At 60.5% G+C, this 27,096-nt stretch overlaps 5 protein-coding genes across 8 annotated transcripts; 3 read left to right on the top strand and 2 right to left on the bottom strand.

Moving 5' to 3' along the window:
• The first annotated feature begins 2,344 nt into the window (after positions 1 to 2,344).
• On the top strand, positions 2,345 to 7,017 carry CDC42SE1 (CDC42 small effector 1). Its single transcript, XM_021542084.3, has 5 exons — positions 2,345 to 2,548; positions 5,029 to 5,175; positions 5,255 to 5,365; positions 5,785 to 5,859; positions 5,974 to 7,017. The coding sequence occupies exons 2-4, from the start codon at positions 5,122 to 5,124 to the stop codon at positions 5,854 to 5,856; spliced, it is 237 nt and encodes a 78-aa protein (XP_021397759.1). The 5' UTR covers positions 2,345 to 2,548; positions 5,029 to 5,121; the 3' UTR covers positions 5,857 to 5,859; positions 5,974 to 7,017.
• A 286-nt stretch (positions 7,018 to 7,303) lies between these two features.
• On the bottom strand, positions 7,304 to 11,486 carry PRUNE1 (prune exopolyphosphatase 1). Of its 2 annotated transcripts, none has more exons than XM_021542083.4 (8): positions 9,869 to 11,486; positions 9,416 to 9,520; positions 9,126 to 9,331; positions 8,762 to 8,946; positions 8,530 to 8,688; positions 8,340 to 8,434; positions 8,092 to 8,250; positions 7,304 to 7,973 (listed from the first exon to the last, which is right to left on the bottom strand). In XM_021542083.4, the coding sequence occupies exons 1-8, from the start codon at positions 9,905 to 9,907 to the stop codon at positions 7,653 to 7,655; spliced, it is 1,269 nt and encodes a 422-aa protein (XP_021397758.3). In that variant the 5' UTR covers positions 9,908 to 11,486; the 3' UTR covers positions 7,304 to 7,652. The 2 variants fall into 2 exon arrangements, with proteins under 2 accessions (XP_021397758.3, XP_085416902.1); XM_085560776.1 differs by having other exon boundaries at positions 10,475 to 11,486.
• LOC146765419 (uncharacterized) lies at positions 10,973 to 12,043 on the bottom strand (the record flags this gene model as incomplete). The annotated part of the gene is made up of 1 exon (XM_085560777.1): positions 10,973 to 12,043. A coding segment is annotated over one exon (1,071 nt), but the record flags the coding sequence as incomplete, so codon positions are not given.
• MINDY1 (MINDY lysine 48 deubiquitinase 1) lies at positions 11,510 to 19,591 on the top strand. 2 transcript variants are annotated; one of them, XM_085560774.1, is made up of 11 exons: positions 11,510 to 12,187; positions 13,453 to 13,511; positions 14,783 to 16,519; positions 16,611 to 16,668; positions 17,500 to 17,564; positions 17,674 to 17,832; positions 18,211 to 18,313; positions 18,389 to 18,531; positions 18,606 to 18,797; positions 18,887 to 19,042; positions 19,212 to 19,591. In XM_085560774.1, exons 3-11 carry the CDS (start codon positions 14,870 to 14,872, stop codon positions 19,278 to 19,280), a joined length of 2,595 nt encoding a protein of 864 aa, XP_085416900.1. In that variant the 5' UTR covers positions 11,510 to 12,187; positions 13,453 to 13,511; positions 14,783 to 14,869; the 3' UTR covers positions 19,281 to 19,591. The 2 variants fall into 2 exon arrangements, with proteins under 2 accessions (XP_085416900.1, XP_085416901.1); XM_085560775.1 differs by lacking the exons at positions 11,510 to 12,187; positions 13,453 to 13,511 and having other exon boundaries at positions 15,220 to 16,167; positions 16,292 to 16,519.
• Positions 19,592 to 21,240: 1,649 nt separating this feature from the next.
• On the top strand, positions 21,241 to 26,148 carry CERS2 (ceramide synthase 2). Of its 2 annotated transcripts, none has more exons than XM_021542071.3 (11): positions 21,241 to 21,309; positions 22,521 to 22,694; positions 23,141 to 23,258; positions 23,335 to 23,453; positions 23,634 to 23,691; positions 23,765 to 23,815; positions 24,096 to 24,188; positions 24,340 to 24,468; positions 24,553 to 24,659; positions 24,764 to 24,917; positions 25,146 to 26,148. In XM_021542071.3, exons 2-11 carry the CDS (start codon positions 22,522 to 22,524, stop codon positions 25,272 to 25,274), a joined length of 1,131 nt encoding a protein of 376 aa, XP_021397746.1. In that variant the 5' UTR covers positions 21,241 to 21,309; position 22,521; the 3' UTR covers positions 25,275 to 26,148. The 2 variants fall into 2 exon arrangements, with proteins under 2 accessions (XP_021397746.1, XP_021397745.1); XM_021542070.4 differs by lacking the exon at positions 21,241 to 21,309 and adding an exon at positions 22,307 to 22,427.
• Positions 26,149 to 27,096: the final 948 nt, after the last annotated feature.

The following is a 27,096-nucleotide window of genomic DNA, read 5'->3' as shown; positions in this document are numbered from 1 at the left end:
CCCAAACTGGCATCAATCACTGCCAGGGCTGAGGGGGGGGCTTCACCCAGGGCGGGTGGGGGCACCTCACACCCACTTTCCCCCACAGCTGACCCCGGGTGTTGGAGGTGCAGCAAAGAAAACCCCGATGCAACCCCTCAGACCAGGGAATCTCCCTGCCCCAGCACCACCGAGACCCCAAACACCCTTTTTGGGGGGCACAGGCCACATCCATCCACCTGAGATGCTGAGGGCAACCCTTGCCCTCCTCTCCCTGGGTTTTGCCTGAGATCAACATTCTTTTGGTGCTTTAGGGGTTTTTTTTCTTTATTTTCCTCCCTGTTCCCTGCGCACAGCTCATTTCTGATGGTGCCAAGCTGTTCTGCCAGTGCTCGGCTTTCAGCCAGACTATTTTTGCCTCCTCTTCCTCCTCCTCCTCTACCTCCTAGCACGGTAATGGGCAAAGAGGATCCCATGTTCCTGCTCCAAAATAGACCCTTGGTCTCAGCTGGGCCCCTGCAGCACTTGGCACATGGAAAATTCCACCTGGGAGCCCTTTGAAGGATGCTGATCCCTCCAAGGGGTTGAGCTGCTCTTTTTGGGAGTACCCCAGGCCATGGGGTGAAGTTTGGCTGAGCAACCTCATAAGAAGCTGGATGTCACCCATCTCCTTGCTCTTCGAGGTCTTGTCACCTGCTCACATGTGACAGCCCGAAGACTGTGATGTCCCTCTCTGGGAAAGGACCTGGGGCTGAACCCCCCAAGGGGACGTAGCAATGAGGGCACTGCTCTGAGCCCCGCGGTTTTGGGAGGGCTGCAAGGGGGACAGTGTCCTCTGGCAGCACAAACACCAAAAAAAAAAAAAAAAAAAAGGCTCTTCAGCTGAAACGAGGTCCCAAACACTTGGGGTATTATCAGCCAGGGCCACTCGATGGCTGGGGACAGGCGTGGGACAGAGACCCGACTGAGTGGGGACAGTGCTGCCTTGTTCAGGATTTCTGGAGTGGGAGCAGTGGGGATGGTTGGGATTTGGGGGCTGACACAGGAAGGGACACTCAGGCTCACAGTGTGGTGGCAGTGGCAGGACTGTGCTGGTGGCAGTGGCAGGACTGTGCTGGTGGCACAGGCAGGACTGTGCTGGTGACAGTGGCAGGACTGTGGTGGTGGCAGTGACAGGCTGTGGTGGTGGCACAGGCAGGACTGTGCTGGTGGCAGTGGCAGGACTGTGGCGGTGGCACTGGGAAGACTGTACTGGTGGCACTGGGAGGACTATGCTGGTGGCAGTGGCAGGACTGTGCTGGTGGCAGTGGCAGGACTGTGGTGGTGGCACTGGGAGGACTTTGCTGGTGACAGTGGCAGGATTGTGGCGGTGGCAGTGGCAGGACTGTGGTGGTGGCAGTGACAGGCTGTGGTGGTGGCACTGGGAGGACTTTGCTGGTGACAGTGGCAGGATTGTGGCGGTGGCAGTGGCAGGACTGTGGTGGTGGCAGTGACAGGCTGTGGTGGTGGCAGTGGCAGGACTGTGCTGCTGACAGTGGCAGGATTGTGGCGGTGGCAGTGGCAGGACTGTGCTGGTGGCACTGGGAGGACTGTGGTGGTGGCAGTGACAGGCTGTGGTGTGGCACTGGGAGGACTGTGCTGGTGGCAGTGGCAGGACTGTGGTGGTGGCAGTGACAGGCTGTGGTGGTGGCACTGGGAAGACTGTGCTGGTGGCACTGGGAGGACTGTGCTGGTGGCAGTGACAGGCTGTGGTGTGGCACTGGGAGGACTGTGCTGGTGGCAGTGGCAGGCTGTGGCGGTGGCAGCAGCCCACCAGTTGTTGTGCAAGCGGAAGGGCACCGGGCTGGAAATGGTGAAACCACTCAACACCAGCTGCAGGGTGGCGCTGAGGGGTTCCACGGCCCCCATTCCCACCGGGACCCCCACTCCTACCGGGACCCCCATTCCTACCAAGACCCCCATTCCCACCGGGACCCCCTCTCATACCGGGACCCCCATTCCTACCGGGACCCCCACTCCTACCGGGACCCCCACTCCTACCGGGACCCCCTCTCATACCGGGACCCCCACTCCTACCGGGACCCCCTCTCATACCGGGACCCCCATTCCTACCGGAACTCCCACTCCCACCGGGACCCCCGCTCCCACCGGGATCCCATTCCCGCAGCCCCGCAGTGCTGGCGGTGCCCGGGGAGGGCGCTGTACCGGGGCCGGGCCGGGCCGAGCCGCGCCGGGCGGCGGGAGCAGCGCCGCGTCCGCACCGGGCCACGCCTGGGGCTGCGAGCGGCCACCGGCACCGGCACCTCCCGGCCACGCCTCGGGCTGCGAGCGGGGCACCGGCACCGGAACCCGCACCGGGACCAGGACCCCCGAGCCACGCCTGGGCTGCGAGCGGGGCTCCGGCACCGGCACCGGGAGCGGGGCTCGCACGGGGATCGGGACCTGCACGCCCGGGCCACGCTTGGGGCCGCTGCGAGCCGGACACCGGCAGCGGGACCGGGACTTCCGAGCCACGCGTGGGGCTGCGAGCCGGACACCGGCACCGGGACCCGCTCCCGCGCCGGGACAGGTAATGGGGCCGCCGCCGGGACGGGAACCGGCGGGTGCGACCCCGCGGAAGGGCCCCCGGAACCGCCGCAGGAAGGCGGAGAGGGCACCGGGATCGGCACCGGCACGGGAGCGGGGCGGCGGGACCACCCCCCCGGCAGCTCGCTGGTGCAACCGGGGAGTCCTGCCGGGATCCGCAGCCCCACCGGGACCACCGGGGTCCCAAGGCCTGCCGGGTCCCACCAACCCGGGCAGGACCCGCGGGGTCCCGAACGCTGCTGGGACCCCCGGAGTGCGCGGAGCCCCGCGGAGCAGCCGCTGCCCTGGGGGTCGCAGCCGGCACCGAAGCTCGCGAAGCAAGCCCCACTTTGCCGCCCCATCCCGGGGTCCCGGGCCCGCAGCCGGGGCACCCCAGGACTCTCACCCCGTCCAGCCCCGTCCCCGCACGGGGGCTTTCCCTCCGAGCTGCGGAGACCCCAGCGGGTACCCCGCAGTGGGTGACCCCAGTGCGGGGGGCTCGGGGCGGACCCCGCTGCCGGAGCCCGGCGGTGACGCAGAGCCGAGCGGTGCTTTCCCAACCGGGAAGTCATTTTGCCTGTGCCGGCAGGGCCGGGCCCGAAGCCGCCCTGCCCGGGCCCGCCGAGCGGCCCCGGTGGGCTGAGCCCGGGCACGGCTCCTCGCCGGGGCTGCGGGGGGCGTGCGACCCTCGGAGCGGGGATCGGGCCGAGAGCCGCCGGGGCCCTTTCGAGGACGCCAGGCCCCGGCGGGTGCCGGGGGGCGCGGGCAGGGGTCGTGGCCGTGCGAGCCGCGGAGCTTTCACCGGCGGCTCCCCACGGAGCCCCGGCAGCGGCCGCAGCGCGGGGCTCGGGGGGCGCCTCCCCGGCGAGGCCCTGCCGGATCCCGGCGCCCTCCGGGGCCGCGGTTCCTAAGGAAATTCAGGAAGTCGGGCTGGGAAGGAAACGCAGCCCCCTCCTCATCTGCCCCGCAGCCGGGGAGGGGGGAGAGCTGCGTTCGGCAGGGGGCACGGAGCCGGTGTGCACCGACCGGGACGTGTGGCAGCCTGCCCGGCCCCGGTGCTGCGCTGGCGGAGGGGCTCGCTGGGGACGGGGACACGGACACGGACACGGGGACACGGACACGGACACGGACACGGACACGGACACGGACACGGACACAGGGACACGGGCACGGGCACGGGCACAGACACGGGGACACGGACACAGGGACACAGACACGGACATGGGGACACGGACACGGACACGGGCACGGACACAGGGACACGGACACGAACACAGACATGGGGACACGGACACGGACACGGACATGGGCACGGGGACACGGGCACGGGGACACGGGGACACGGACACAGGGACACGGACACAGACACGGGGACACGGACACGGACACGGACACGGACACGGACACAGACACGGGGACACAGACACGGGGACACGGACATGGACACGGACACGGGGACACAGACACGGACACGGGGACACGGACACGGACACGGGCACAGACACGGGGACATGGACACAGGGGTGCTCTTCTTGTGCCAAGCTGGTGGTGATGGGAGCAGCACAGGGGGCACCCACCCCATGGGTGCACGGGAATGCCCGGTTACCGGGGGGATTCCGTGGGGTCCACGGGGCCAGATCGTGGATGGGGCCGTGCCCAGGCTGGGCTCGGAGCAGTTTTGGGGGGCTGCCCCACGGCCCCGCTCCTCCCTGGCAGCAGCAGGAAGTGCGGCCGGACTTTGGTCCGTCCGGCGGCACCGGCGCCGGGGCAGAGGAAGGAGCTCGTCCCGTTTGCCGCGGCTCCGGCACCCACCGGCCGTGCCTGGGGGCTCTCCCGTGGCTGATACCGGGCTGAGCTCCGGCCACGGCCCCCCGTGGGCGGGTGAGTTCCCTGAGTGCCACCGGGGGCTTTTGCATCAAGGGAGTCATCTCTCCTTGGCATGAGTTAACCCCCATTTTGGGGGTGAACCCCCCTTTTCCACATCTCCTCGCCCATCCAGGCAGTACCGTGGGAGTTTGGGCTAAAATCCCACCAGTCCCTGTTTATTTCTCGCCCGGCTGCGCTTCAAAAGCTGGAGCGGAAGAGCTCAGGCTCCGGCCCCTTTTCGGAAAGGATATTTATAGCTGCCTGGCTCAGGGAGTTTGGGATTTGCCATGGCTGCCTCCATCCCCCCCATCCTGCCGCAGCATCCTTCAGCTGTGTCCTGCCCTGGAGCGGGGGACAAGGCCTGGCCCCGATCCAGCCCTGGCCATGGGGACAGCTCTGGGGGTGTCTGTGCGATGCCCAGGGGTCCCTGGTACGTCTCCAACCTCTGGGACTCCCTGGGGACCTCCTTGCAATGACAGGTGTCCCCTTGGATGGTCCGTGTGTGACCCCAGGGGTCTGCTGGGGGCTCTCTGCTTTTTGTTGGTTGATGGGAAGTCGCTTGAGGATTAATTCGGGGAGGTCAGGCCTGGAAACATCGCTCTCCCTTCCCACTCACAGCCAGCTGCTCCTCTCCACGCTGTGTCCCCATGGAGTGACCCTGCGCAGGGGTCCCGGCAGCTCGGGGGGACGCTGGCTGCCAGCACCGCGAGCATGAGCGACTTCTGGCACAAGCTGGGCTGCTGCGTGGTGGAGAAGCCCCAGCCCGTGAGTACCTCCCGTGCTGCCATTTCGGGCAGGGCCCTGGGGTCAGCGGGGGGCTGATGGCCTCTTCTTCCCCTCGCAGAAGAAAAGGAGGAGGCGGATCGACCGCTCCATGATCGGGGAGCCCATGAACTTCGTGCACCTGACGCACATCGGCTCCGGGGACATGGCTGCGGGAGAGGGGCTGCCCATGGTACCCACGCCGTGGGGGGCTGGGGCTCAGCCTTGGGGTGTCTGGGCTCAGGGATGGGTGACAGGTGGTGGTTTTGGGGTGGTAGGTGTTGGTTTTGGGGTGGTGGAGTCTCACAGTTGGGTGGTGGATGTTGATTTAGGGGTGCTGGGTCTCAGGGTTGGAAGGTGGGTGTTGTTTCGGGGTTCTAGGTCTCAGGATTGGGAGGTGAGTGTTTTGGGGTGCTGGGTCTCAGGGTTGGGAGGTGGGTGTTCTTTTGGGGTGCTGGGTGTCACGGTTGGGTGGTCAGTGTTCTTTTGGGGTGCTGGGTGTCACGGTTGGGTGGTCAGTGTTGTTTTGGGGTGCTGGCTGTCAGGGTTGGGTGGTCAGTGTTGTTTTGGGGTGCTGGGGTGGCACAGGGGGGTGACAGGTCCTCTCTGCAGACTGGTGCTGTCCAGGAGATGAGGTCCAAGGGCGGCCGGGAGCGACAGTGGAGCAACTCCCGTGTGTTGTAGCGTGTGAGTACCAGCCCATGGCACCCCCAGCATCCCCCCAGGGCCACCAGCTCTGAGGAACACCCAAGGGAGCCACCACTTGGGCCCTCCCATAACCCATCCTCTGGGATTTTGCAGATTCCTGGCTTTTTCAGCCCAAACTTGAACTGCCTGATCCCCCCCGCTGGAGGAGAAGCCGACCTTGAGTGCTTTAACCCCGCGGTATTTATGCAGCACCGTCCTCACCCAGCTCCCGGGGACTTTGGGTCGTCGTCCCTCTGGAAAATCCCTCCTTCCCGGAGGCCCTGGCCGGTGACATGGGGAGGGAGCGGGGACAGCAGCCCCCATCTCCTGCCCCACCTGGAAAGGACACAGCCACCCTCTGAAACGCGCCAGGAGCTGCCAGGCGCAGCCCACGTGTCCCAGATTCTCCCAGTTTTCCCTTTGCCCACTCCCTTGTCTCCCATGGGCTGCGTGGTGGTGCCTCAGTTTCCCCAGGGAATCACTCATGGTGCAGAGGCAAATTTGATGCCTCCCAGAACATCACACAGGAGCAAAACCAGGAATAAGCCCTGATATTCTGGCGCCAAACCAGAATGAAACCCAAGATGTTCTGGTGTCAAACCAGGATTCAATGTCAACCTGGGATTAAACCCCGATTCTTCGGAGCAAAAGCGGGATTAAACCCCGACGCTTCGGTGCCAAACCAGGATCCAACCCCAACACTCGGCTGTCCCGGCGTCACCGAGCCCACAGTGCCTCCGGCTGGCATTCCCACCGCCGCCAAACTCCCACCTCCCTCCTTTTTCTAGGATCTCTTCTTATTTTTAAGCTCCAAAACCCACCTGAGCAGCCTCCATCGCCTCAGGCAGGACCGTGGGGGGGTCCCCTCCACCCGGGATTGGCCCCGGTCCCGGTCGGACAGGGCCTGAGCCGAGAAGGGCTCCGGAATTCAGGCGCGGCTGTACATAGTTTAATTAGCGCCAGGATTAAATATTAAATAGCACGTGCTGGGTGACAAAGCCTTTCCCCTGCCCTGCGCTCCGGCCATGCTCTGCCGGCAGCCGGGCTTTTCCAGCCCCACGGCACACTCGGGTCAGGGGTTTTGGGGAAAAAAACATTCCACCTTTGAAATAAATGCCTTGTGCTGGCCCAAGGGGTGGGTGCACAAGCTGCTCCAGGCTCCTCGCTCCCTCTCCTCTGCTCCTGGAGCAGCCAAATCCACAGGGAAAAGCCGAGCCCGCTGACATTCCCAGCAGGCAGAGGCCACAACTTTTTATGGCACAACCAGTTTCCTCCTGGCTGGGTTGGACTCGGGAGTGTGGCTGCACTGACACCCCCTCCTTGGACACCCCAAAATGTTCCTCTGACCCACTGTAGAGGGGATTGCACCCCAGGGAAAGGGGGGATGCACCCCCAGCTCGAGTGGGGCAGCACCCCGTCCCAGAATAAAAACCAGAGTCAAAACTGGAAGAAAAGGGAAATTTAATCCTTGGAAAACTGACACTTCTGGACGGCTGCATGTCCGGACCCACCCTCTGGGGCCCCCCGCTGCCCCCCAAGAACTCGTTAACTCCCCCACCCCAACGCCTTCATTAAGGGGGTGCAACTGCTGCCCGTGGCATCCCCAAAAAGCCACCCTGGCGACCACTGGGGCACGGGGAGCCATTGGGGGGGACAAACCACGGCAAGGACCGGGAGCTGAGCTCTAAAAAAGGCAGCTGCAACCCCGCCCCACACCCAGGCACCCCACCGGGGGCCTGCCCAGGGACCCCAACCTCTCATCCAGACCTCAAAAAGCCACGAGGTGCCTGCTGCTACTTCGGGGAGCCGGGGGGCTGCCCCACGGCGATGCGGCTGACCCGCTCCAGGACGTCCTGGGGACACAGCGGGGGCACGGCCTGCGCCAGGGGACACTCCTCCACCAGGCTGTTCATGGGGGTGGGCGGGGGCACCACCTCCTCCTCGGGACCCCCGGCAGCCCCCAGACCCCCCAGCGCTGCCCGCAGGATGGGCAGCACCTTCTTGCGGGCGGCCACGGCGTTGCCCTGGGCGTAGGCGGCCACGCAGGGCCAAGGGCTCGGCAGCGGCCGCAGGAGCAGCGGCGGCGCCGTCGCCTCCTCCAGCGCCTGGCACAGCTGCGGGGGAGCGAGCGTGGGGCTGGGACCTGCCCAGCACCCCCAAAAACGGGAGCTTCTGGGGCAAAGCACAGCTGGGGACAGCCCGGAGATGTCCGAGCCCGGCCCCCCGACTCACCGTGCTGCGGAGGGGCTCCTGCGCGCTGTAGACCGCGAGTTTCCGCGTGGGCTCGTGGCGTTCGTTGAAGGACACGGTCATGGCCACCAGCCCCGCGTAGCCACGGGCCTGGCAGAAAGCCTCCAGGTCCTGCAGCAAGCCAGGCCGGAGCAGGAATGTCTGGACAGAGGGAAGGGGCCTCGGCGTCACCGTGATGTCCCCAGCGTGCCACTCCCTGCCTCAGTTTCCCCCTCAGCCCCAAGTCTCACTTCCAGATCCTCGAAGACGCCGCTGATGCCAACGACCGCCTCGTCATTGGAGATGACTTTGAGGTCCTTCCGCAGCATCTGCTCTGTGGTCAGCCCTGGGAGGTGGCCAGGGGATGAGGCCCAGGGCACCGTCCCGTCCCAAGGAGAGGGGGACACACCTGGGTGCCGCTGCCCTGGCGCCCACACACACCTGTGACATCAAACTTGGCCGCCTGCAGGGCTCCGAACACAGCGTCGCGGGCCGGCAGCTCCGGGAACCTCTCCTCGAGCAGGGACACGCAGGCCACGTCCCTGGGCGTCACCTTGCCCGCGGCCGGGCTCAGGTTGATGCAGTCCAGCAGGATGGTGCCTGTGGGGACGAGCGGGGCCGTGTTGTCACCGTCCCCATCCCCGGGGCTCAGCCGGCACCCCGCCGCGCTCACCGTGCAGCAGCGCGGCCGTGGTCGCGTCCAGCACGCCCGGGGGGCCCTGCAGGATCCGCTCGGTCACCAGCGTGGCACAGGAGCCCACGGGCTCCACGGTCACCCGGCACGGGGCACCGCGGTGCCGCTCCAGCGGCCGGTGGTCCACCACCTCCACCACGGCCTCTTCCAGGGCGGCGTCGGCACTGGTGGGCAACCAGAAGGGTCACACCTGGCAGAGCCTGGGAACCCCCATATTGGTTTTGTTCCCCCCCTAAAAACTCCCCGGAGATGAATCAATTCCACCCACCCTGCGTGGCAGAATCAAGCCAGGCTCTGAGTGGGTGTCCCTGGCTGTCCCCACCGTGCCACCCCGCCGGCTCACCCGGGCAGGACGTGGTGATCCACCAGCGTCAGGGAGAGCAGCCCGGCGTGGTGCAGCCGCCCCAGGTCGATCTCATCCCGGCAGACGAGCGCGGCGGCCGGGATTCCCCGCTCCCGCAGCAGGAACGTCGTCTCCGTCCGCAGCGCCAGGTCGGCGCGGGGGATGTTCAGCACCGGCACGAAGGCGGCTTTGGGAGCCGGGGCGGTCTGCGGCGGCAGCAGGGGGGTCACGGCTGGTGAGGCGTCCCCCCCAGGCCACCGGTGGTCCCCGGGCTAGCGGCCGAGCCTCACCTGGGCTAGGAAATAGGCCAGGGCCAGCGCCGAGACGGTGGAGTCCAGGTCGCAGGCCTCGTTGCCCATCACCACGTGGATCTCCCGCTGCTGCCGGACGTGGTCCTGCGGGGACGGGAGGATGTCGGGCACGGCAGCGGCGCGGCCCCGTCCTCCAGAAACCTCCGACCTTGCCCTCAGCAGTGTCCCCGGAGCCACTCGTCACCGGTGTCACCCACTGACTGCACCCTCTGGGCGGGCTCCTGGCACCCCTGGGCCTGGCCGGGATCCGCCTCAGGGGTTTGGGGTGCGCGTCAGCGCTCCAGGAAAACTCGCCCGAGCCCCAGGTGAGGCCCGGGACGTGCAGGGAGCCCTGGGAGCACCGAGGGCTTCAGGCCATTGGTTCTGAGTTCGGGGCTGGCCGTCGCCCCAAAACGTGAGGTTTCACAGGGAGAACACGTCACGGCCCCGTACCTGCAGCGCCGCCCGGCTCCCCGCCACGAACCGCTCCATGAGGGCACCGATCCACGGCCCCAGCGCCGGTACGGCCCGGCGTAACCCGGTACGGACCGGTCTAACCCGGTACGGACCAGTCTAACCCGGTACGGACCAGTCTAACCCAGCACGGACCAGTCTAACCCAGTACAGCCTGGCGTAATGCGGTACGGACCAGTCTAACCCAGCACGGACCAGTCTAACCCAGTACGGACCAGTCTAACCCGGTACGGACCAGTCTAACCCGGTACGGACCAGTCTAACCCAGTACAGACCAGTCTAACCCAGTACGGACCAGTCTAACCCAGCACGGACCAGTCTAACCCGGTACGCACCAGTCTAACCCAGTACGGACCAGTCTAACCCAGTACAGACCAGTCTAACCCGGTACAGACCAATCTAACCCGGTACGGACCAGTCTAACCCGGTACGGACCAGTCTAACCCGGTACGGACCAGTCTAACCCAGTACAGATCAATCTAACCCGGTATGGCCCAATGTAACCCAGTACAGACCATTATAACCCAGTACAACCCACTATAACCCAGTACAGCCAAGTAGGACCCAGCACAGTCCAGTATAAACCCAGGCTACCCCAGTCCAGCCCAGTATAAACTCAGACCATCCCAGTCCAGCCCAGTATGACCTGAAACCGTCCCAGTCCAGCCCAGTATAAGCTCAGACCATCCCAGTCCAGCCCAGTACAAGCTCAGACCATCCCAGTCCGTCCCAGTCCAGCCCAGTACAAGCTCAGACCATCCCAGTCCAGCCCAGTATAAGCTCAGACCGTCCCAGTACAAGCTCAGACCGTCCCAGTACAAGCTCGGACCGTCCCAGTACAAGCTCAGACCGTCCCAGTCCAGCCCAGTATAAGCTCAGACCGTCCCAGTCCGTCCCAGTATAAGCTCAGACCGTCCCAGTCCGTCCCAGTCCAAGCTCAGACCGTCCCAGTACAAGCTCAGACCGTCCCAGTCCAGCCCAGTATAAGCTCAGACCGTCCCAGTCCAAGCTCGGACCGTCCCAGTACAAGCTCGGACCGTCCCAGTATAAGCTCAGACCGTCCCAGTCCAGCCCAGTACAAGCTCAGACCGTCCCAGTACAAGCTCGGACCGTCCCAGTATAAGTTCGGACCGTCCCAGTCCGGCCCAGTCCAAGCTCAGACCGTCCCAGTCCGTCCCAGTCCGTCCCAGTATAAGCTCGGACCGTCCCAGTCCGTCCCAGTCCGTCCCAGTATAAGCTCAGACCGTCCCAGTATAAGCTCAGACCGTCCCAGTCCGTCCCAGTATAAGCTCGGACCGTCCCAGTCCGTCCCAGTCCGTCCCAGTATAAGCTCAGACCGTCCCAGTCCGTCCCAGTATAAGCTCGGACCGTCCCAGTCCGTCCCAGTCCGTCCCAGTATAAGCTCAGACCGTCCCAGTCCGCCCCAGTCCGTCCCAGTCCGTCCCAGTATAAGCTCGGACCGTCCCAGTCCGTCCCAGTCCGTCCCAGTCCGTCCCAGTCCGTCCCAGTCCGTCCCAGACCGTCCCAGTCCAAGCTCGGACCGTCCCAGTCCGTCCCAGTCCGTCCCAGTCCGTCCCAGTCCGCCGCCCCGCCCCTCCCCCCCCGCCGCAGGGGCCGCTGGGGAGGGGGCGGGGCCCTTCCCGGCATCCCCCGCGCCGGGGGGGCTCGGGGGTCCCCAAAATTCTCTTTTTCCACCCCAAAACCCTCCCGTGACCCCCCCCGGAACCCCAGAGACCCTCCCCAGCAACCCCAAATTCTGCCGGGACCCCCAACCCGGCACACCCCAACCCCCCCCAAATTTACAGGGGTGACCCCCCTCCCCCACCCCCCAAATTTTATTGATTTTATTGCACCCCAAAATTCCAACGTTAATCCTCTTCCTCCTCCTCCTCCTCCTCTTCCTCCTCCTCCTCCCCCCGCCCTAAATCCGCCTTCGCCAGGTGGAAAACAGGCCCGGGATAAAAAGGGGGGGTGGAAAAAAGGGGGAAAAAAAGAGGCGAAAAGGAGAAAAAAAGGGACTGGAAGAAAAAATAAAAAAGAAAAAAAAAATAAGGGAAGAGGATAAAAGAAGGGGGAAGTCAAAAAAGTGAAAAGAAAAAAAAAAGGAAAAGGGGAAAAGGAAGAAGAGAGAAGCGAAAGAGGAGCGCGGAGGAATTAAAAAAAAAAAAAAAAGAGGATTAAAGAGGAAAACAGAAGGAAAACAGGAGGGAAAAGCGGGAGAGGACAAAAAAAGAAGAAAGAAAAAGAAGGAAAAGGGAATAAAGGAGGAGAGAAGAAGGAAAAGAAGGAGGAAAAAAGGTAAAGGAGGTTAAAAAGGAGGGATGAAGGGGGAAAAGAAGGGAAAGGGAGAAGAAGGGAAAAAAAGAAGGAAAAGCCGGGAAAAAGGGGTATAAATAAGGAAAAAAAGAAGGGAAAATGAGAATAAACAAGGGATAAAGAGGGAAAAGGGGAATAAACAAGGGATAAAGAGGGAAAAGGGGAATAAACAAGGGATAAAGAGGGAAAAACAAGGATTAGGGGAGCGAAAGGAAGGAAAAGGCAGCGGGGGGACCCCGAGGGGCGGAGCCGAGAGTGCGAATTGAAATTCGCCTTCCCGGTGCCTGCTCAGTGGCACTGCCTTTTATTTTATTTTATTTTATTTTATTTTATTTTATTTTATTTTATTTTATTTTATTTTATTATTTTATTTTATTTTATTTTATTTTATTTTTTTATTTTATTTTAATTTTATTTTATTTTATTATTTTATTTTAAAATTTTATTTTAAAATTTTATTATTTTATTTTATTATTTTATTTTTAAATTTTATTTTATTTTATGTATTAATGTATCATTAATACAATTCGTATATTTTATTTATTAATATATAAACATTGTGTTTATATTTACTATAAATTAAATATAGTAATTATATTTATTATTTTTATTTTATTTTATTTTATTTTAATATTTTATTTAATTATGTTCTATTTTATTTTAAAATTTTATTTTATTTAATTTTATTTTATTTTATTTTATTTCATTTTATTCTATTTTAAAATTTTATTTAACTCTATTTAATTCTATTCTTGTCTATGCTATGCTATTCTATTTAATTCTATTCTATGCTATGCTATTCTATTCTATTTCATTTTTTAATTATATTTCATTTTGCTGTATATTTAATTTAATCTCATTTGATTTAATTTAATTTCATTTATTTCATTATCACTTCCTCATTTTACATCTTGGTTCATGTAATTTCATTTAATTTCATGCCAGTTTCTCTTTTATTTGTTTAGTATTCAGTATCAGTCTGTCAATTATAACAAATGGGTGTATATATCTGTATTATTTACTTAATTATCAACCCTATTTATTTATCCATCTGCTTCTCTATCCAAACATTTTCCTGGTATTTATTTAATGAATATTTTTATTTATCAGGTCTTTATTTACCAGGTCAACTCGCTATCACTACTGTTTATTGTCTATATTATTTTATTTGCCGATGCTTATTTATTTATTCGCTTATTTTAAAAGTGATTTTTTATATTAATTAATGTTTGTTTGTTTGCCCCCAGGAGTTTCAGAGGGCCCAAGACCCCGGCTGTGGCAGGACTGGGGGCTCAGAAGATTCCTGGTGAGCTGGGGGGGGAACCCAGGCTGGGAAAGGGGAATTTGGACATTTTCTCCATTTCCCAAACCTCCTTCTGGTTTAAAATCCAAATTTCCAATTCCTGTGTCCCTTTAAAATCCAAATTTCCAATTCCTGTGTCCCTTTAAAGGCCAAATTTCCAATTCCTGTGTCCCTTTAAAATCCAAATTTCCAATTCTTTTGTCCCTTTAAAGGCCAAATTTCCAATTCCTTTGTCCCTTTAAAATCCAAATTTCCAATTCCTTTGTCCCTTTAAAATCCAAATTTCCAATTCCTTTGTCCCTTTAAAGGCCAAATTTCCAATTTTCTTGGCTGTTAAAGCCACGGATCTTCCAAATCTCCTGACAATTTCGAGGCCAGCGAAAATGAGCCAAATTGGATTAAAATAGACATATGTACATATACAAATAGACATATATAGACATATATATACACATAGATACATATATACATAAATATATATATATATAGGTGTATATATGTAGATTATATGTGTATATATGTAGATATACATATATATGTATATATATGTGTCTTTATGTACATATATATTAATTATATACATATAATATTTATTTACATATATATAAAAAATATATATGTACATATATATACACATAGACACATGTATAAATATATATACATATATATGCTCATATACATATATATACTCATATGCATATATACACAGATATAAAAATATATACATACACATATGCACATATATAAAATATATAGATTTTACATATAAACCTAAATATAAATTATAAATATATATAATATAATATAATATAATATAATATAATATAATATAATATAATATAATATAATATAATATAATATAATATAATATAAAGATATATCTATATATATAAATATAAAGTACATAAATTATTTATAAATATATTTCTAAATTATTACAAACATATATAAGTCTATATTTATGTATACATAATATATATAAATAATGCAAATAAAAGTATATAATTATATATATACACATATAAAAATCTATCTACACATATATATCTCCACACATATATAAATACATATATATACATAGACATATATATACATATATATGTACATTTATGCACCTATATATGGAAATATGTATAAATATCAATATATAAGTAGATATATATTTATATATAAATATGTATATGTATATATATACATATATACACATATATAAATATATATATATATGTATGTATGTATGTATATGTGTATTTTCCTCCGTTTTCCCTCCCCAGGCTGAGGTTTGGGATGTGGCTGCTCCCGGACGGGGCCGGAGCATTCCCGGGATCCTGAGCGGAGCCGGAGCAGCGCCGGAGGCTCCCATGGAGCAGGAGGAGACCCCCGGGCCCCCGCCGGAGGCCGCGGCTGGGGACGGAATTCCCGGAGCTGGGGACGGGATTCCCAATGTTGGGGACGGAATTCCTGGAGCTGGGGACGGGATTCCCGATGTTGGGGACGGAATTCCTGGAGCTGGGGACAAGATTCCCAGTGCTTGGGGCACAATTCCCAATACTGGGGACGAGATTCCTGGTGTTGGGGACGGAAATCCCGATACTGGGGATGGAATTCCCGGAGCTGGGGATGGAATTCCCGATGTTGGGGACGAGATTCCCAGTGCTTGGGGCACAATTCCCAGTACTTTGGACGGAATTCCCAGTGTTGGGGACGGAAATCCCGATACTGGGGATGGAATTCCCAATGTTGAGGATGCAATTCCCAGTACTGGGGACGGAATTCCCAGTGTAGGGGATGGAATTCCCAGTACTGGGTACAGAATTCCCGATGTTGGGGTTGCAATTCCCGGTACCAGGGAGACAATTCCCAATGTTGGGGATGCAATTCCCGGTGCCGGTGACACAATTCCCGGTACTGATGATGGAATTTCCAATGTTGGTGACACAATTCCCCGTGCTGGTGACACAATTACTGGTACTGGTGATGAAATTCCCAATGTTGGTGACACAATTCCCAGTACCGGTGACACAATTCAGGGTACTGGTGATGAAATTCCCAATGTTGGGGATGCAATTCCCAGTACTGGGGACGCAATTCCCAGTGTAGGGGATGGAATTCCCAGTACTGGGGACAGAATTCCCCATGTTGGGGATGCAATTCCCGGTACCAGGGAGACAATTCCCGGTACTGATGATGGAATTCCCAGTGTTGGTGACACAATTCCCTGTGCTAGTGACACAATTCCCAGTACCGGTGACACAATTCCCGGTACCGGTGACACAATTCAGGGTACTGGTGATGAAATTCCCAATGTTGGGGACACGATTCCCAGTACCGGTGACACAATTCCCAATGTTGGGGACACGATTCCCGGTACCGGTGACACAATTCCCAGTACCGGTGACGAAATTCCCAATGTTGGGAACACAATTCCTGGTACTGGTGACGGAATTCCTGGTACTGGTGACACAATTCCCAGTACCGGTGACACAATTCCCAGTACCGGGCAGCGGGAAGGGGGGTCCGGCCCCGAGGGACCCCCGAGGGGCTCCCCTGAGGTGCAGCCCCTGCAGGAGTGGGGGTCTCCCCAGGAGTTGGGGTCCCCATGGGAATGGGGGTCTCCCCGGGAGCTGGGGTCCCCCCGGGAGTTGGGGTCCCCCCAGGAGTGGGGGTCTCCCCGGGAGTGGGGGTCCCCCCAGGAGTTGGGGTCTCCATGGGAATGGGGGTCTCCCCGGGAGTTGGGGTCTCCCCGGGAGTTGGGGTCCCCCCGGGAGTTGGGGTCCCCCCAGGAGTTGGGGTCCCCCCGGGAGTTGGGGTCTCCCCAGGAGTTGGGGTCTCCCCGGGAGTTGGGGTCCCCGCCGGCCGCCCCCCGGGCCCGGCCCCCCTCCCGGGATGAGGATTTCTACTGCGTCAAGTGGATCCGTTGGAAAGGGCAGCGGACGCCGGTGGTGACGCAGAGCGAGAACGGGCCCTGCCCGCTCCTGGCCATCCTCAACATCCTCCTCCTGCAGTGGAAGGCAAGCGGGGCCCGGGGGGGCTCGGGGGGACCCCGAATCCCCAGGGGAAGGGGCCCGGGGACGTTCCTCAGCCCCCTCTGGCCGCCCCCAGGTGAAGCTGCCCCCGCAGAAGGAGGTGATCACGGCCGAGGAGCTGATGGCACATCTGGGTGAGTGGGGACCCACAGCCCTGCTCTGGGTCAGGAGTGGGGTGGGGGCTCTGCTGGGACCCCCACGTTCCTGCCCCAGTAACACCGGGACCCCCACATTCCCACCCCAGTGGGACCCCCACGTTCCCACCCCAGTGGCACTGGGACCCCCACATTCCCACCCCAGTGGCACTGGGACCCCCACGTTCCTGCCCCAGTGGCACTGGGACCCCCACGTTCCTTCTCCAGTATCACTGGGACCCCCACATTCCCATCCCAGTGCCACTGGGACCCCCACATTCCTTCTCCAGTACCACTGGGACCCCCACATTCCCACCCCTGTGGGACCCCCACATTCCCACCCCAGTGCCACTGGGACCCCCACATTCCCACCCCTGTGGGACCCCCACATTCCCACCCCAGTGGGACCCCCACATTCCTGCCCCAGTGCCACTGGGACCCCCACATTCCCACCCCAATGGGACCCCCACATTCCCATCCCAGTGCCACTGGGACCCCCACATTCCTGCTCCAGTACCACTGGGACCCCAGTTCCCTTCCCAGTACCACTGGGACCCCCACATTCCCACCCCAGTGCCACTGGGACCCCCACATTCCCACCCCTGTGGGACCCGCACGTTCCCACCCCAGTGCCACTGGGACCCCCACATTCCCACCCCTGTGGGACCCCCACATTCCCACCCCAGTGCCACTGGGACCCCCACATTCCCACCCCTGTGGGACCCGCACGTTCCCGCCCCAGTGCCACTGGGACCCCCACATTCCCACCCCTGTGGGACCCCCACATTCCCACCCCAGTGCTGGGGCAGGGGTGACCCCGCTGCCTCGCAGGGAATTGCATCCTGGCCACCCAACCCCGGGACACCTCGGAGGGGCTGCAGCTGAACTTCCAGCAGGTGAGGAGCAGCCCCAGAAGGTCCAAGCCCATTGTCTGGCTGGCTGCTGGATTTGGGGTGGCACCTTCAGGAGTGACCCCCTGCCCCCCGTGTTTCTGCTGCCTCCCAGAACATCAGCGACACCATGACGGTCCTGCCGAAGCTCTCGACGGGGCTGGACGTCAACGTCAGGTTCACGGGGGTCTCAGATTTCGAGTACACCCCCGAGTGCATCGTCTTCGACCTCCTCAACATCCCACTCTACCACGGCTGGCTGGTGGACCCCCAGGTGAGCCCCCCTACCTGGCTGCTGGCTTCTGTGGGGCCACGGAGGTGATGCCAGGGCTGGAGAGCTCTGCTGTGAGGGGCTGGGGCTCGTCCTGACCAAGCTGAGGATGGATGGCCCAACCCTGGGAGTGCTCAAAGCCAGGTTGGATGGGGTTTGGAAGAGCCTGGTCTAGCAGGAGGTGTCCCAGTTTGGGGCCATCCAGATGATCCCAGAAATTCCCAACCCAAAGCCCTCTGCGATGTTTGGGACGGGGTTTTGGACCTTGGCTGGTGGATGACTGCTCTGACCATGGCAGGAGGTCGCACTGGGTGCTCCCATCCCTCGCAGACCCCCTCCGTGCCCACCAGGAGCTCACCCCCTGCCCCTTGCGCCCCGCAGAGCCCGGAGCAGGTCCAGGCCGTGGGCAGGCTCAGCTACAACCAGCTGGTGGAGAAGATCATCACCTGCAAGCACGCCAGCGACTCCAGCCTGGTGAGCCAAGGTAAGGACCCCGCTCCCGGCCCGGGGGGCACGGCCGGGCGCCCCCAGCCCCGCCACGGCCCCGCTGTCCCCGCAGGGCTGGTGGCCGAGCAGTTCCTGGAGTCCACGGCCTCGCAGCTGACCTTCCACGGGCTCTGCGAGCTCACGGCCCACGCCCGCGAGGGCGAGCTCGGCGTCTTCTTCCGCAACAACCACTTCAGCACCATGATCAAGCACAAGGTGCGGCCCCGGACCCCGCTGGGCCCCCCCCGAGACACCCACCCGCCTGACTGTCCCTCGTCCCTTGTGCCCAGGGCCACCTTTACCTGCTGGTGACGGACCAGGGCTTCCTGCAGGAGGAGGGGGTGGTGTGGGAGAGCCTGCACAGCGTGGATGGGGACAGCTGCTTCTGCGACGCCGAGTTCCACCTCAGCCACCCCCTGGGCAAGGAGGAGGCCACCGCGGTCCCCCCGGACCCCCGGCGGCAGCAGAGACAAGTGGACCAGGTGAGGGACGAGCAGGGGACACCCGAGTGCCACCCCGGCTCCACGGGGCATCCCAGAGGTGCTGAGCCCTCTCTCTGTGCTCCTGCCAGGATTACATGGTGGCCCTGTCCCTGCAGCAGGGGCTGGACTCGCCCTCCGTGCTCAGCGACCTGGAGCTGGCACGGCAGCTGCAGCACGAGGAGTACCAGCAGCACCATCCTCATCCTCATCCTCATCCTGCTGCTCCTCAGCTGCTCCCAGCACAGGTAACCCCCACTCCAGGGGGTGCTGATGGCCCTGGGGGGTTGTGGGGGGTCTCTGCAGGTCCCCCCACAACTCAGCCCTGTCCTTGTCCCTGTCCCTGTCCCTCTGTCCCTGTCCCTCTGTCCCTGTCCCTGTCCCTCTGTCCCTGTCCCCCTGTCCCTGTCCCTGCAGGCGGGCGGGCGTCTGGCCGGAGAGCGGCGGCAGCGGCAGAGGCCGGATTTGGACTGCACCCTCCTGTAGCACCTCGTGCCCGTGGGGTCCCCACGCCCACAGCCCCCCGAGTCCCCACTCTGCGTCCCCCATGGAGATCCTGGGGGGTCCCTGTGGGCTGGAGTGGACACACGGGTGAGGGGTGACGTTCTGAGGCCACCCCCAGGACCACCCCAAACTTCCCAGTGGCCTTAACACAGGGGGGTCCCACTCAGGGGGAACCCCCACACCTCAGTCCGTGCTCTGAGACACGGGTGGACGTACAGACCGGGGGACACATGCACCCCCTGCTCAAAATGTGGCCTTAGCCCTTGGCAAGTAAAGGACTTTAACCCCCTGCACACGGATCTGGCAGCCTGACACCAGTGGGGGCTTTGCGCTCCACGGACACGCGGGTTTTGGGGTTTGGGGGGTTTGGGGTCGCGGTTCCGCCGCGAGTTCGGGGTCCCTGCGTGGGGTGCAGTGGCGCGGCGCGGCCGCCAGGGGGCGACAGGGGCGAGTGGGGTCGTGGGGCTCCATAGGGGCAGAAACGGGGCGCGGGTGGGGTTCGGGGGAGCCGGGGGCAGAAACGGGGCGCGGGTGGGGTGTGGGGGAGCCGGGAGCACAAACGGGGCGCGGGTGGGGTTCGGGGGTGCCAGGGGCACAAACGGGGCGCGGGTGGGGTTCGGAGGAGCCGGGGGCACAAACGGGGCGCGGGTGGGGTTTGGGGGTGCCAGGGGCACAAACGGGGCGCGGGTGGGGTGTGGGGGTGCCAGGGGCAGAAACGGGGCACGGGGGAGCCGGGGGCACAAACGGGGCGCGGGTGGGGTTCGGGGGAGCCGGGGGCACAAACGGGGCGCGGGTGGGGTGTGGGGGAGCCGGGGGCACACACGGGGCACGGGGGAGCCGGGGGCACAAACGGGGCGCGGGTGGGGTTCGGGGGAGCCGGGGGCACAAACGGGGCGCGGGTGGGGTGTGGGGGAGCCGGGGGCACACACGGGGCTGTACAGGGGCATATGGGGGCGCAGGGCCTGCACAAGGTTGTGCAGAGGGACATATAAGGGGGTACCCTGGATGTGTGTATGGGGTGCACAGGGCACATACAGGGCTGTCTATAGGGGGTCTATGTGGGGTACACTGGGGTCTATAGGGTGTGTATGGGGGGCACATATAGGGCTGTCTATAGGGGGAATGTGCGGCACATATAGGGCTGTCTATAGGGGATGTATATGGGGTACCCCGGGGTGTACAGGGTGTCTATAGGAGGGGTATGTGGGGCATATGTGGGGCTGTCTATAGGGGGAATGTGGGGCACATATAGAGCTGTCTATAGGGGGTATGTGGGGCACATGTGGGGCTGTCTATAGAGGGTGTATATGGGGCACCCCAGGGTCTATGGGGGGGTATATGGGGTACATGTAGGGCTGTCTCTAGGGGGTATATATGAGGTACCCCAGGGTCTATAGGGGGTGTATGGGGGGGGTATGTGGGGCACATGTGGGGCTGTCATAGGGGGTCTGTATGGGGCACCCTGGGGTCTATAGGGCGTCTATGTGGGGCACATGTGGGGCTGTCTATAGGGGTTGGGGGGCACATATAGGGCTGCCTATAGGGGTTGTAGGGCACATGTGGAGCTGTCTATAGGGGGTCTGTATGGGGCACCCCGGGGTCTATAGGGCGTCTATGTGAGGCACATGTGGGGCTGCCTATAGGGGGAATGTGGGGCACATATAGGGCCGTCTATAGGGGGTCTATAGGGGCTGCACGGATCCCGTCTCGGCGGTCGATTGCTCCCGCCTGGGCCCCGCCCCGCCCCGCCGCGGGCGCCGCTCCCCGCGGCGTTGCGGTGACGTCACTCCCGGGTTGCGGTGACGTCACTGCCGCCGCTGCCTGGCGCGGGGCGCGCGCGGGACGGAGGGGGCGGGCGGGCTCCGTGAGGGCTCCGTGAGGGCTCCGGACGGGCTCCGTGAGGGCTCCGTGAGGGCTCCGGACGGGCTCCGTGAGGGCTCCGTGAGGGCTCCGTGAGGGCTCCGGCGGCGGCTCCGTGAGGGCTCCGGGCGGGCTCCGGCGGCGGCTGCGGGTGAGTGCGGCCGGGGCGAGCGGGGCCTCCCCGCTGCGGGAGGGGCGGGGGCCGCGGGCCGGTTCCCGCTCGCCCCCCCCGCCGCGGCCGGGCCTTTCTGCGGGCGCTGGGCGCGCACCGGAGCCATCCCGGGCCTCCCTCCGCCCTCGGCCGGCTCCGGCGGGGCTGCCCGGGCGGGGCGGGGCCCTCGCTGCCCCCCGACCCGGTACGGCAGCGCAGCCCCCGGGCCCGGAGCCCTCCCGGTGCCGTTTTTCCGTCCACGGCTTGGAAACGCCGGGGTTTTGTCGGTTTCCAGCAGGATCGCTCCTAAAATCACCTCTGGGGGAGGGCTGCGGCCCGGCGGTGCCCCCTCCGCCGGCCCGGTGTCCGCCGCGCTGCCGGTGCCCCGGGGGAGAAGGAGCTGCCGGCGCTGACCGGGGCCTCACCCCGTCCTCCCACGCCGCCCTCCCGTTACCTGCCCGCGGCAGAGCCGCGGGAGCCGGGAATTGCGGCACCTCCCTCCCGCCTGCCCTTGCGAAACCGGCCACGGTGGTTCCTCTTCCTCCCCCAGCGCAGCGGAGCCGCCCCGGGCCTCGCCGCAATCCCTGCGCCGCCTCGGGGGTTCGCTTGCCCCGGGTTTTGGATGCCACCCCATCCCGGCTCCCCAAAAGCGGCCGGGGGAGAGGGACGGGGAGCCGGGACGCGCTGACCCCGCGGCGAGGGGCGGCTTCCCCTGCCGGGGCCTTTTTAGGGCACAAAGGTGCTCATTGTGTGGCCAGCAAATCCCTAATCCCGCAAGGCTGGTGCTGTGCCCGGCCTGGGAAGGCCGGCGGTGGGCTCCGTGCCGCCGCTTCCCACCGGGAATCGGGTTTGGATGAGCCGCGGGATGCGCGCACGGCTCTCGGCACGGAAACCGAAGCCGGGGTTTCTCCCTGCTCCTGATCCCGGTGTGGCTGCGGAGGCGGGAGCCCAGCTCTCCCCTCGGGCGGGTTCCAGGGCCCCGAGCTGCCGCTTGGAAGCGGGACTGGGGCCCCTGTTAATGATCACCCTCTGACCTCCGGGCTGCAGGGAGCAAAGTCCCGGCTGCCCGAGCCGGCTGCTCCGACGGGGATTTCACCGGGGCCTCCCTGGGAGCAGAGGTGGAATTTGGGGTGCCTGGTGGGGCTGGGCTGTGGGATCAGTCGTCTCCTCGGAGATGCCCCCCTCACCTCTCCCCCTTTCCCTCCCCTCAGCATGTTTCAGACCTTGTACAGCTATTTTTGGTGGGAACGGCTCTGGCTCCCGGCAAACCTCACCTGGGCTGACCTGGAGGACCGGGATGGGCGAGTCTATGCCAAAGCCTCTGACCTGTACATCACCCTCCCCTTGGCCTTCGTCTTCCTCGTTGTCCGGCACCTCTTTGAGACGTGAGTCCCTTCCCTGGGGGTGGGGACAGATCCTGAGCCCCTGCCCCGGCTCTCCCTGTGCCCTGGGGGCTGTGGCTGAGCCCCTGGCGTGTGGCACCTTGTGCTCAGCCTAGCTGGGGGTCCTGATCCCCCCCACAAACCCCTGTGCTCCCCCTTCCCCACACAAACACGGCACTTAGGGAGCGATTTGTTGGGCAAACAATGGGAACAGACCCGGCTTTGTTGGGATGGCAAGAGAAGGGGGGGCCACCCTTCAACGGAGTGGGGACAGCCCGTGACAGAGGGACCTGGGGGGCTCCTCTGTGGCAAAACCCACCCTGGAGGAGGCGCAGCAGGGTGGGGAGACCGAGGCACTGAGCGGTTGTGGGTCCCTGTGTGGCTTTGATGGGACCACATCATCCAGGTGACAGGAATGGGAACATTTATGTCCCCAACTGCTTCCCCAGGTACGTGGCCACCCCCCTGGCCGGGCTCCTGAATGTCAAGGAGAAGGTCCGGTTAAAAGCCACCCCCAATGCTGTGCTGGAGAAGTTTTATGCTGCCACCACCAAACACCCGAAGCAGGTGAGGGTCCCCAGAGGTGCCTGGGGTGGGGTGAGGGTGGCAGAGCCAGGGCTGTGTGACACAGTGCTGTCCCCAGGCCGACGTGGAGATGCTCTCCAAGAAGAGCGGCTGCACCGTGCGCCAGGTCGAGCGCTGGTTCCGCCGCCGCCGCAACCAGGACCGGCCCAGCCTGCTCAAGAAATTCCGGGAGGCCAGGTGAGACCCCCCCCTCCTGCCTGGTGTCACCGTCCCTCCTCCTGGGGGGGCTCTGGGAGTCTCAGTTTGGGCCGAGCTGCCTGGGAGAGTGGGAGACGCGGGATCCGGGGCCGGTGGGTCCGTCCTCCTCCCTCCTGCTCCCCGGTGCCCGTCTGAGAACCGTCTGCTTCCTTTTTCCAGTTGGAGATTCACCTTTTACCTTATTGCTTTCATTGCTGGCATGGCTGTCATAGTGGATGTGAGTATTGCCCCCCTCCCGTGCTCTCCCAGGCCCCCTGGCCCCTCTGACTCCTGTGTCTCCCCTCGCACAGAAACCCTGGTTCTACGACCTCCGGGAGGTGTGGAAGGGATATCCCATCCAGGTGAGCACGGATCCCGTCCCAGCTGCCAGGGAAAAACACTCCAGTCACGGACAGAACCAGCATCCCACCCCCCAGGAGACTCCCCCAGCCCTGCCTCAGTTTCACTCCTGCCAGCCCTCGGCTTTCCCAGGATCAACAGTGGGAACTGGGGGTGCAGGAGGGTCTCTTGGCACCCCTGGGGGTTTGGGGGCCCTCAGGGCACCCAGATGGTGCCCAGAGAAGGGGAGCAAACCCCTCTGGGGGACACAGAGGTCCCCCCCAACGTGTCCCTTGCCCGCAGAGCATGCTGCCCTCGCAGTACTGGTACTACATGATCGAGCTCTCCTTCTACTGGTCCCTGCTCTTCAGCATCGCCTCTGACGTCAAGCGCAAGGTGGGGGCTCTGGGAGACACCGGGACATCTTGGCAGGGTTTGCTTCACCCTCGTGGTGGGTGGGCAGGAGGGAGCAGCTGGGAGGATGTGGGGACACACGGGGGCTGCTGTAACCCCCCCATTGCTGAGCTCCCCTTTGCTCTGGGCGCAGGACTTCAAAGAGCAAATCATCCACCACGTGGCCACCATCATCCTCATCAGCTTCTCCTGGTTCGCCAACTACACCCGTGCCGGGACGCTCATCATGGCCCTGCACGACTCCTCGGATTATCTGCTGGAGGTTGGTGTGTCCCCCCCTCCCCTGATGTCACCGTGACCCCTGTCCTGTGCCCCCTCCCCAGCTCACCCCCTCTGCCCCCCCCAGTCTGCCAAGATGTTCAACTACGCTGGCTGGAGGAACACCTGCAACAACATCTTCATCGTCTTCGCCGCCGTCTTCATCATCACCCGCCTGGTCATCCTGCCCTTCTGGTGAGCTCCGCTGGGGAACGGGGGAAACTGAGGCAGGGCTGGGGGAGTCTCCCGGGGGGTGGGATGCTGGTTCTGCCCGTGACAGGAGTGGTTTTTCCTGGCAGGATCATGCACTGCACGGTGGTTTATCCGCTGGATCTCTACCCTGCCTTCTTTGGCTACTACTTCTTCAACTTCATGATGGTGGTGCTGCAGTTGCTGCACATCTTCTGGGCCTACCTCATCATCCGCATGGCCCAGAAGTTCATAACTGGAAAGGTGAGAGGGGGCCGTGGGGACATCGAGGGGGAAGGACCCGCTCGGGGTGGATGGATGGATGGAGGATGCAGGGGAGACCCCCAGATCCTGAATCCCAACTGCCCTTGGCTCCCCAGATCCCAGAGAGCCCTCGGTGGGGAGAAACCACTGTGGTTGCAATGGGGAAACTGAGGCACGGCAGGAAAATGGGGGTCTGCTGCCTGAACCCCCTTTTCCTTCTGCCCACAGGTGGTGGAGGATGAGCGGAGTGACCGTGAGGAGACGGACAACTCGGAGGAGGAGGAAGAGGTGGCCAAGAACGGGCCCCTCTCCAATGGCCACCCTGTCCTCAACAACAACCACCGCAAGACCGACTGAGCGCCCCGGACCCGAGAGCTGCCACCTCCTGCCACCGGCCCGGCCCCTCCGGCCGCTCCACACCGGGACCCCGGAGACGTGCCGGGCCCAGCCCCTGCGGAGCGGGGCCGCAGCTCTGCCTCACACTCACCGCTGGTGCCCTTCCACCTCTCACCTGCTGCCTTAATCCACTGCGGTTCCCGGGACAGGCGGGGACCCCCCCGGGGCGGCTCCGTCCCACCGGAGCGGCTCCGTCCCGCCGGGGCGGCTCCGTCCCGCCCCGCAGCCCCGCGGATCGCCTCTGGCCAAGAGCTCGGCCCCGGCCCCTCGCCGGGCTCTGTGTTATTCCTACTTTCCCAACCATTCCTTCACCGGAGGGAGGGGAAAAACCCCTTTCCCTGACCTGTGTCCGGCTGGAAAAGCCGGCTCAGCCCCTGCTCCACCGAACTGGGAGGGAGGAGCAGGGAATTCCTGGGTGTTTCAGTGCCTAAATGATGGGATGACACTATGGAAGGACTTGGGGGAAGGAAGCTGCGGGGCTGAGTCACTCCTTGTGTCTCACAGAGTTTAATCCTCTCATTTCTCTTCAGTAAATGGATTTTGAGTCTCTCCCTCTCCGTGGCCTCTCCCAGCTGTAACAGGACAAATTTCCAACTGATTTTTTCTTTTTTTTTGCTTTTTCTTTCTATTTATTTGGAAGACAGAAGGAGCCGGGCTTGGCTCTGTCTCCTGCATCCCCCGGGATGCTGTGAGACCTCCCAGCACGGAGGGTGGGGGGGGGGGAAAGGACCATTAACCAATGTCAGACCAAAACGTGTTTTGTTGTTTTTTTTTTTTTTTTAATAAAATAAAAAGTTAAATATATTAAAAGTTAAAAAAACTAATAAACTTGAGTAAAAAAAATTAGAGGATTTGGGCATAATCTGTGAGTGGCACAATGGCCCTGAGGTGAGGCCTTATTTTGGCATAGATCCCTTAGGCAATGCTAAAAATGGGCAGAGTTGAGAATTTTGATGGTTTTTATATTTTTTTTTTCTCCTAAAAGTTCTCCAAGTCTTCAAGCCCAGGCTGGAGCGTGGGTTTGGATTCCCTGAGGAGCTGCAGCCCCACTGGGATGACAAAGCCTCCATTCAGGTGGACGCTCAGGATGGAACTGGAGCTCCAGAGGCCCCAGAGAGGTTTTATTTTACAAAAAAAAAAAAAAGGTTATTTAGCAGAAAAAAAACCCCAACAAGCCTCTCTTGTGCAAGGCTGCGTTGAGTGGGCTGGTGTTGGTTTTGGGGGGCTGGGATGGTTGGAATCGACTCCACCACCCCCCCAGATTGGGCTTTTCCACGTCAACAATGTGAGATTTGATCCCGGTTTGTCAAACCTCACCTCTTTTCCAGTTCTCAAGAGTGGTTTTTTTTGCACCCTTTGGATCTGCCCTGGTGCCTCGCCTCCTTCCTGCCCCCAAACAAAAAAGAAACCCAAGCCCCACACCTGTGGCTGTCAGATCCTGGTGATTTTCCGTGTGGGTTCGCTGCTTCCTCCCTCCCTTCCCGGGTACCCAAGGCCAGCCTGGGGCTGTCCCTGCTGCCACTTCACTGCAGGAGTTTGGGCCAAGCTCGGGGCTCTCCGTGACATTCTGGGAGGGTTGGAGATGGGGAGAGGCAGCGGATCTGCTTCCTCAAAAAAATTCCTCAAAAAAATCCCAACCCGCTCCTCCGTAATTTTCCCAAGTGGAAGGTTTAAGGAGTGTTTGTTCTGAGGAGAGGTGAAGGAAAGGTGAAAATGTGGGAGTTCCTTATCCCTTTGCCTGGGCCCATCCAGGTCTGGCATTTTTCCTGCAAACCCCATGGAA

The sequence above is a fragment of the Lonchura striata genome, chromosome 25, assembly GCF_050655825.1.
Source record: "Lonchura striata isolate lonStrDom1 chromosome 25, ASM5065582v1, whole genome shotgun sequence".
NCBI lineage: Eukaryota > Metazoa > Chordata > Aves > Passeriformes > Estrildidae > Lonchura > Lonchura striata.
The sequence above is the reverse complement of the archived record's forward strand: the minus strand, read 5'-3'. Positions and strand labels throughout refer to the sequence as shown.